The sequence below is a fragment of the Terrapene carolina genome, unplaced genomic scaffold (genome assembly GCF_002925995.2).
Source record: "Terrapene carolina triunguis isolate 2854851 unplaced genomic scaffold, T_m_triunguis-2.0 Scaffold130, whole genome shotgun sequence".
Lineage (NCBI taxonomy): Eukaryota > Metazoa > Chordata > Testudines > Emydidae > Terrapene > Terrapene triunguis.
Genome location: NW_020664481.1, coordinates 23,152,864 through 23,162,359, shown reverse-complemented (window position 1 = coordinate 23,162,359; position 9,496 = coordinate 23,152,864). Strand labels below are relative to the sequence as shown.

The following is a 9,496-nucleotide window of genomic DNA, read 5'->3' as shown; positions in this document are numbered from 1 at the left end:
GCCTATTGTTTCCCCTGATGGTTCATTACCCTGAACAGGCCCTTTACAATCAGCTGTCTAGAGTGGAAGCACTTCGCCTAGTGGGTGTCACCCAGGTGTAACCACATTTGAAATACAGATACATAGTCAATATTCATAACTTTAGATAAAAAAAGTATACATGCACACAAATAGGATAATCATATTCAGCAAATCATAACTTTTCCAATGATACCTCACAAGACATATCTCGTACCAGATGTATAATTATATTATAATCATATAACTATGATGAATATGGGGTGCAGTGGCACAACCATAATGTAGTTTTCTGTGCTCCCTCCCCCAAACATCTAGCCTTCTGTTTATGGTAGTTTTTTTATGCTTACCTGTGGTCTGCTGCCACCTGCCCCCTTTTAATCTAGTTTAAAATCCTCATTAGGCTGGCAAGTTGGTGAGCAAAGATGCTTTCCCCTTTTTAGTCAGGTGGACTCCATCTCTTCCCAGCAGATCTTCTCGGAACAGCATCCCATGGTCAAGGAAGCCGACGTCCTCCCGTTGACATCATCTGTGCAGCCATGCATTCATATCCAGGATGTGCGTATTCCCGCATGGGCCCTTACACTCAACCATGAGGATGGATGAGAACACAGCCTGTGTCCTCCTCTCCCCCTTGCTCCCAGAGCACTGTAGTCACTGCTGATCTGCTTGGGGTCAAACTAGACAATATCTGCTCATGTGGATGAACAGCATAGGGTAGTGGTTAGAGCAACAGATGAGCCTCGGCAAACTTTCTGTAACATCTGGGACGTGGGCTCCAGGCAGGCAGCACGTCTCCTGAGACATGTCAGGTTGGCAGAAGGATGCTTCCATCCCTTTCAGAAGGATGAGCCATGGAAGAGCGAAAGTCTATATTTCTCTATAAGATGGTGAGAATTTTGCTAACATACCCCCGCCCCAGGACAGAACTTGGAGTCTCATGCAGGTCAATTTTCAAAAAAGATTTAAGAAAATTAACTAATATGAGCAATCATATTTTAGCTTTATATTTAGGAACATACACGAATTTATACAGCACCTTTTATTCGATTATCTTGAAGTGCTCTATAAACACGTTTCAAAACTCTGTGAGGTAGCTAAGTTCTGAAATAAACACATTTTCATAAGGGTAAACTAAAGCGCAGCTGGTTTAAGTGACTTGTCCAAGTTTACACAAGCCAGTGCTAGAGATTGGAGCAGAACCCTGGAATCTTTATTTCCAACTCCCTGGTAAAATTATCCTGCATATAATAAGTAAATGATATGAAATAAAGCAGAAGCATTCACCACTTTATTACAAAAACACCCAGCAACTGTATGCAACACAAAACAGTAACTGAGAGTCGCATTTTATTTGTCTTTCAGTGTACATGCTCATTATGTATTCTGTTTAATTTACAGAAGGGCTCTGTAAACCAAAATGAAAATTAGAGAGGAAACAAGGAAATAGATTGAGGTGTCGAATTTTCTCAGCAAGCAATGATCACAGGAAACAGCACAGATTGAACAGGAATTCAACAGGAGTAACACCTAAGAATAACGAAGGTAAACAGTAACTTTTTCCTTAGATAGATTCTCAATGGGGCTTTTTTGTTTTAGTAAAACACTCTAGAATGTCACAGTATACAGGAAGACTAAATGGCAAAGAATATCATACGCACAAACTCACACACACACACACACACACACCAAATCACATTTATCCCTGCTACTGGTCCAGGATCCAAAACACTAGTTAACATTCTATTTCCTATCTCCCATTCATCGATAAACTATACAGGATTACACTGTACATGGTGTTAAAATTACAAAAATGTCATATTTACAAAATCTGTACACACATTGTAAAACTCACAAAATCGTTGTTTAGGTATCACAAGTTGCTACACCAAAATATTAAAAATGGGACAAAATTATACATTTCTCTTTTCCATTTTTAAAAAGGATTAATATTTCAAAGAACACACACTATTTTCTCCAGTAAGACTGTAAGAGAACTACAAACCCAAAGCATCCACTTGAGATAAAATGCAGCGAGCAGCATTTCCTGACTAGAGAAAAGCCTATATCCTGTTTCCTGGGGGTGGGGTGTGCAGTTAGATTATATATACAGAGATGGTGAAACTAGACTGAGGATGTCTTTGGCTAAAACTTTGGCATTAACTAAAAGTTATAGTTCAGAAGACATGAGAAGAGGTTTCTTGGTGCTGAAGAAGTTGGGGAATTTTTCTTTCAATAATCTACATACTCACTACAAATTCTCTTTCCTTTCTCTTTTCTACAGGGAATAGGGAGGAGCTAGGGGTTTGGAACAAACATATTCCAATACATTTGTAGATGAGGCAACTGCATTTTCTTTTATGGGATGGATTTTCTTTTTCTTTTTAAGTACGAAGAAAAATGGAATCAAAGAAAAACCTCTTTCAATCACAGGAATAATCTCTTCCAGATTTGGGGGTTTTTTTTGGAAACGGCATATGGAAAAAAAGTTAGTAAACCAGGCATGGCAGAAAAACAATTGCTTCAGCATGTCAAGTAAATATTAGTGCAGGAAGGTGGACTATTCATCAATCCACCACATAAATAAGCGTAATGCGCAGCGTACATTAAATAACCATCACACCCCGTACACAGATGCTCCTCAGTGAAGATAATGTTTATCAAGTAATTAAAGTGTATGTAGTGCAAATGTTACACAACCAAGTATTATGCACATGCTACTTGCTTGTTCTGAAGTTACACAAAGATGTGGTGTCTGAAATCATGGACATATATACACCCTTGTCACACTTGGTACCATGTCCTAAGCCACAGAAATATCCATGTGTTTATATTTGTGTGTGTGTGTGTGTGTGTGTGTGTATATATATATAATGTATGTATATATACTTGGTTTCTTAAATTAGGACCACCACATCAATACAGTAACACAAACACAGACTAATATCAATACCTGTTTCCAGATGCTCCAAGGCTCAGAAAGTTTGTGCTTCTATTTCTTGCAGCCATTAACGCTCCTTCTGCCAGCTCAGGAAGGATAGACAGTCTCTTCGGATCTGTGCTGTGCAGGAGACGGCCAACCGAGAGGAGTAAAATGACAACACAGGCATCTAGCTGCTTTCCTCCATCACTAGTTCCATGCCTTATGATGAAGGGTTGAGAGAATTTCCCCTCCGCACCGCGCATGGACGGGAGGAATTTTATTTTGAAAAAAAAATCATACCATGCTTTCCATATAAGTGGCAGTAAATCAAGGCACGCTGTACTAGTTTTGTAGCATTTAGATTAGCTGATTTTGAAGGTGATGCTTCATTGAGGAAGGTCCGAAGTTCTCAACTGGCTGCTGGGCCTTGCTGGGCCGTACAAAGTAACAGATGCTATGTGATTATTCTGCATCACCTGCAAAAGGAGGGCACAGAAAAAGAGAAATTAAAAAAAAAATCCCATAGGCCAAAGGGAACTCAGAAAGTTGCCAGTGACACAGTTACAGCATTTATATGCTTGAATGTAGAGCTATAAAAAAAAGATTAAGCAACTGATTGGTGGAATTAAAACACTTAAAGATCTTTGCCAATTCTAAAAAATTACTACTAAATTTCCAGGCGTCATTTAGAGTCACACTTGTTTAACACGGGCACTCACCACCACCCAAAAGTATTTAGTGATAACTAAGCATGTCTCTCAATAGCATGAGTCATGGATGACAAGGCAGATGCACCAGCCTTAAACACAAGAGAGGGATTAAACCTGGGGAGAGGGTTGGTAAATGTCCCACTTGTGCCATGTTCCCTGATATTACAGTTGCTCTCGAATGCTGGCTCGCATAGGTATACAGGAAAGACAAAAATCCAGAAGCAAACTCCACACCATCTTCTCCCACCCAAACGAATTTGAAAGTTTTTTTCCTAACCTCAAAGATCATTCGCTGCAGTCCAAAACAAAACGTTGATCCAAATGGGTTAGTATTGTTTGGAGAGGACGACCTTAAAAAAGAAGAAAAAAAAAAGTGTGCATAAGAGGTTGGAATTTCTTAATGTGAAATAATAGCCACCTGTGATTATGTGGCAAGTTTATCACATTTCTCTTATGCCAAGATTATTTAAATTGGGAGGGATTACATTGGTCTGTGCTATGATGCTATGCTGCTTTTGGATTTCAAACGGGTCACTCCTCAGAGTGGTGCTGAAGTATGGGGGGACCTAGGAGGACCTAGTGGGACAAAATAAGCAGTTATTAGTGACTGCAGGAGACCACTCTTATTCAACCAAGGCTGGAAATGAAAAGCTGAATAGAAACCAAGTAACAAAGAAGGAGCAGCTCAAGAAAACTAGACCTTTTTTAACTAAACCTTTTTGTGCATGCACACATGTGTGCATCTCTCCCCCACTCCTTTTTCAAGTAAAAATTACTAGGAAGCCTACTTTTAAAGGTATCTTCTGCACCATGTATATTAATCTAGTCATTTTAATATATTGAATCTCTAGCAAAGTAGTTATTTATGTCTGAAGTGACATGCCTAATTAAATTTAGTTACCTTTAAAAAAATAATGCATTTCTTGACTTTCACATACGCTTCATAAACATTTAAGTTATACAAGAACTAACGCGGTTTTGTTTTTAAGAGAATTGCAGCAATTAGTCAATATGGGCCCAATCCAAAGCCCCTCTGAAGTCAAAGGAAAGACTCCCATTGACTGCAATGGACTTTAAGTCAGATCCTTAAAACACCTGGAAAATCTAAATTTTAAAGACTTGGTTATACTGTAGTTTCAGCATAGCTAGGACTGATTTCTGGGTATAATTTTCTTCCAGATATAGTCTATTAGTAAGTTCTGGCTTCCTCTACAATTGGTGAATTTCTTTAACTGAATGTGACATAGCAAATGTCACATCATCAGATGGTAATGCATCTTATATTGATTTGAACCAGTGACCTATGATGAAAGGGTCCATATGTCATCACTAATTCTCTGGGCCATCCAATCTCTCAACTACTCATTTTACACTGGAACAACAGGATTGTATCCGAATTAATTAAATGTAATGGGGAAAGTGTCCACAAAGAGAACAGGTTCCTTAATTTAAGAAGACAGCCCCAAATTTTTCAATAAATAAGTGAAGTCTAAATTATTCTGCCTACTACTAAAATGCTTATATTAGTGAATATGCTGGATTACAAAGAGATATTGTCAAATGAATACTTCTATGCACTTTCACAGACTCAGAATTGTGTAAAATTACTCATATTCCAGAACTGGATGAGAACTACTTAAACTGACACTATTGTGTAGATTTAGGCAGATTTACAATTGAACATGTGCATGCATGCTAGATTGCAAGCTCTTGGGAGCAGAGACTGTCATGCCATATGTTTATACACCGCCCTCCAGAATAAGCTGCTGCTGCTCTTGATTAAAGTTATTTGGGCACACCCACAATACAAAAATAATTTATGTTATTGGTTAACATACACACCCACACACTATGTTCTGTATATACTCTCCACTGTGCAACAGAGGATGGATTTTGGCATTTAAAAGAATTGCTGGAATTCCATTGTTCCATATTACCGATTCTTGATTTCCCCAAATGGTAGTGAGCTTTCCTAGCTAGAGGCAGCAGAGCTGATGCTTCAGCAGCAAAGAGATGGCATAAATCTGGATGATAATTACTACCAGACCTATCCTTGTGGTAATCATCTGTCAGCAGCTCACTTCCTGCCAACCATACAGGATAACAAGACACACAGCATCTTTACCTATGAAGTACCACTGGCTTTTCCACAGGATGTCCCAGAAGATCCTGAATACTATCCCACTGTAATCACATTAAAAGGGTGTTAGAATAAGAGAGTCACATGAAAGCTTTTCTTTATACAAAGGAGGAGGTTCATGCACATTTTGGTTGTAGTGTTGGTGCAAACCACAAGGCAGCACAGAGTGCCATGAACTATGAAGGTTATGTTTAGAGAGTGTTTTGTGATTGGAGCCAGCTTTACTCAGCAGAACCTGCAGCTAGGAGACTGCTCCGAGTTTAAAACTAGTTTCCATTTTAGGCGGAAAGTGGACTTTAATTGAAAAAAATAAAATAATGAAATACTATTGTAACCTCTGTGGGTTTGATGGCAGAAACACAAAGCACTGTGTCCATCATTTTAAGGAGCTATTTCAAAGAATAAGGCATCTGAAATTTCCCACAGGAAGGCCCTCTCTTGGAACTTTGCTGAGATCAAGTTAGCATCACTGCCTTCTCTCACTCACAAAAGCCTCTGTTTGGTTCAGCATGCAAGACAGGCGCAGTGTTTATTTGACTGAGAATTCCCAGTACTATCCACTCCTGTGGCATGACAGCTTATGAAGCGATGGCTTTATATTGAAGGGATGTAACAATGCAGTGAAGCACTGAAGTATATCAAATAATTCAATCAGAAAGCAAAGGAGGATACAGGCCTCCTGCCTTCAGTAAAGCAGTCAATGCTCTGCACCGTCATTTAGATATTCCAATGACCATAACACCTGGGTTCACTTCACAGGCCCAGTCTCATTCCCTAGGCTGGCAGGAAACAAAAGCGCTGCAGGGTAGAAGTGTGTGGTGTTGCTGAACAGCCCTCACTCCAGAAGCCAATTGAGTTGCATTTATGCCCACCTGGATGTCAAAGGCATCTCTGTATGTGTAGTGGAAGCTTTTCTACTTAATGTTTTTCTTGCCCTGCTTGGTAAAACACATGATGTATTTAACCAAAAAGACTGATTTACTGTTATCTGGTGGATTTTTGTTTACACGGTTGTCAGAAGGTTTGAATGACCAGTCATTCTTTACGCAATAGAAACCACTGTCAAAAGTTCATTACAAAGTGCAGACAACCCCCAAAGCAAGTGCCAAAAAAAAAAAAAATTCAAAAGTGTACTCTGAAACAAGTACCTAGGTAAATGAAATTCCTAAGAGTGCAGAGTTATCTTGTCACTACTCTAGACATATTTAATTAATCTGTAACAGTTACTGTCAAATCCATCCATGTAAAATTATTTCTAGCTAAACTCCTGATTTCCACCATTAATATTACATTTCAAAGGTATCTCTAATCTTTCTAACACTTAGCTGCCTTAAAATGGGAAACATAACATAATTTACTGGAAGACAAAGCCCAAGGTTTGACTGCACTATATTTCTGACTGTGTTAAGAGTAAAAAGTCTGAACTACAACAATTTCACTGAAAAAATCCAAATCCATAAAAAAGTTAAAATTAAATTTTGGTGGGAGGAGAGTAATTTGAACTCCCTTATTTTAAAAACCATCTTTCTATATTGCTATGATTTCTACGACACATGGTAAGAGTTCCGCACACTCAGCAGACACGCAATTTATACTGGCAACTGTTCTGGTTGGTTTTCTGAAGACTCACCTTGCTGTACGTTGTGCATGTTTCAGTCTGTGAATCCGCACTCTCTGTGGAAGGTAAACAAAAAATGCTCTTCTGGAAATTACATTTGAACTGGTCCTTTCTTTGAAATGTATCCAATATGAGAGTTTGAAAAATGATTTCAGAGATCAGGGAACTTGAAAGCATCACACAAAGCGGTCAAAACACAAAACAAAAAAATCCCACTGATTAAACATAAATCCACTAGATTAAACAATAACACTGGAGACACAGATTTGCCCATTCACTATTTTAAAAAGTAACCTTTAAAGCTTAAATGGCTTCTAAGAGAAAAAAGGAAATATAGGAGTGAAAGAAACAAGACATTTATTTCTCTGTGCGCTGAATTGACTTGTCAAAACTGTACAGCGTCAGGTTATATGCATAGCAGTAGCAACAAATCTACTCTTGTGGATGAGCTACTTTGCAAAGACTAAGCACTGTATGCATTTAAGAAGCTGACAAACCCTCAGATTTGACCCAGTCATTCCCAAACCAAAATGGTTTAAGTGCTCCCTACATTTAAAAAAAAAAAAAAAAAAGATAAAAGATAAAAACCCCAAGCCACACCTTTGTGGAATACTCCTCCCCAAAACCATTATGAATATATGGGCACAAGTTGTGCCAACCTCTGCTTTCCAGGCTGGCTCCATTTATATGAGCTGGTAGAACTGAAGTGTACAAGAACTCCGCTCTCTGAAGAGCAGAAAAAGCAAGAATCTTGGGAATTTTAATTCCTTGTTTCTCAAAAGAATGAAAAAAGACAGAATGGAGGAACAGCATCACATATGCTTTGCAGTCCCAACAAACCAGGCACTCCAAATTGCTTGCTGGCCATTTTTCCAGCCTACGCATGTATTTCCTTTCATCTCTAGACTTTTTAAAATGGAAAACATCGTCTCTGGGGGCAACCATGAAGTGTTCTTTAATCAGACCAAAGGCCCATTTATATTGCCACTCACCACCAAGCAAGTGGTTCCTAATACAGCTGGGTTCAGTGTTTAAGTAATATGCCCACTGTACCAATGAACTGTCAGCGACAGAATTGCACTGCACATTGCTAACCCATGGAAGGGTTTAGACTCTTCAATGGGCTTCATACTATCAAAGTTTCAGTGTGGTGGGTGCGTGGTGGGGAAAGAAAAGGGTGAATAAAAGAAATCAAATATATCCATAATAGAGGCACAAAACAACTTGGACTGAATACAAGTACTCAGAAATGGGAGTGTGAAATACTGCACAAGAGCCTTAGGAAAACATATTTAAATAGGAAGGGAAGGAAAGTAAGTGCTGGTACTCTCAGGTACATCATACATTTGATTTTAATTTAAACACACACACACGAGTGTACACCCCATCCCTCTTCCTTTCCCTTATTTTTATCCCAACTCAGATTCTCGCTGATGTGATTTCCATCAAAGGACTGTGCAGGTGAGTACTTTCAAGGGAGACAATCGATGTTGTCAATGGGTACGATGACAAAGGGATCTCTGGCAGCAGTTTAGCAAGCATCCTAGATCTTTTCTAGGATATTAAAGTCCCAGTTCAACAAGGTACTTACACACATGCCTAGCTATGTTATGCAGAAGGTTAAACTAGACTATCATAAAAGACTCTTTTGGCCTTAAAATTTATGATTCTTTAAGCAAGCAAGTATCCCCGTACTTTAAAGAGATTAATCACATGCTTAAAAGTTAAAAATGTGCCTAAGTACCTTGCTGAATAAGGGCCTGTGTGCAATAAGAGACTTAGGAGGCAAAGTCCTAAACTCTTCCTGAGCCTGGAGATTCCCAGATGATAGTTACATAGAGATATATGCCACATACTGTAGAGTCATAGTTATTTTTCTGAATAACTCAAATTACATTAAATATAATAAACAGACCTTGTGAGTGGTGAAGGGAAAGGAGTTTTATGAGTGACTATCAAGATAACAGTTTAAAAATTCAACAACAAAGGTAGATTGGAAGGATCAGATCAGATTCACATTGCCCTACAACTTTCGGGCCTTAATGAACAACATAATTCATGTTAACCAAGATGCAGCAGCACTCCTC

The 9,496-nt window shown here is 38.7% G+C and overlaps 1 protein-coding gene across 3 annotated transcripts in view; it reads right to left on the bottom strand.

Annotated features, from left to right (window-relative positions):
• Positions 1 to 1,287: 1,287 nt before the first annotated feature.
• Positions 1,288 to 9,496, bottom strand: part of CUNH16orf70 (chromosome unknown C16orf70 homolog) — a 51,066-nt gene continuing 42,857 nt past the window's right edge. The window contains exons 14-18 of one of the 3 annotated variants that reach the window (XR_003369834.1): positions 7,422 to 7,465; positions 5,777 to 5,835; positions 3,929 to 4,001; positions 2,972 to 3,417; positions 1,288 to 1,548 (exon numbers count right to left, since the gene is read on the bottom strand). Coding sequence is in view for 1 of the 3 variants with exons in the window: in XM_026652692.1 (XP_026508477.1) it covers positions 3,328 to 3,417; positions 3,929 to 4,001; positions 5,777 to 5,835; positions 7,422 to 7,465 (266 nt within the window). In the remaining 2 variants the exon portion in view is untranslated. Of the gene's footprint in view, positions 3,418 to 3,928; positions 4,002 to 5,776; positions 5,836 to 7,421; positions 7,466 to 9,496 lie in introns of all 3 variants that reach the window. The other 2 variants (XR_003369833.1, XM_026652692.1) reach the window with 2 other exon arrangements.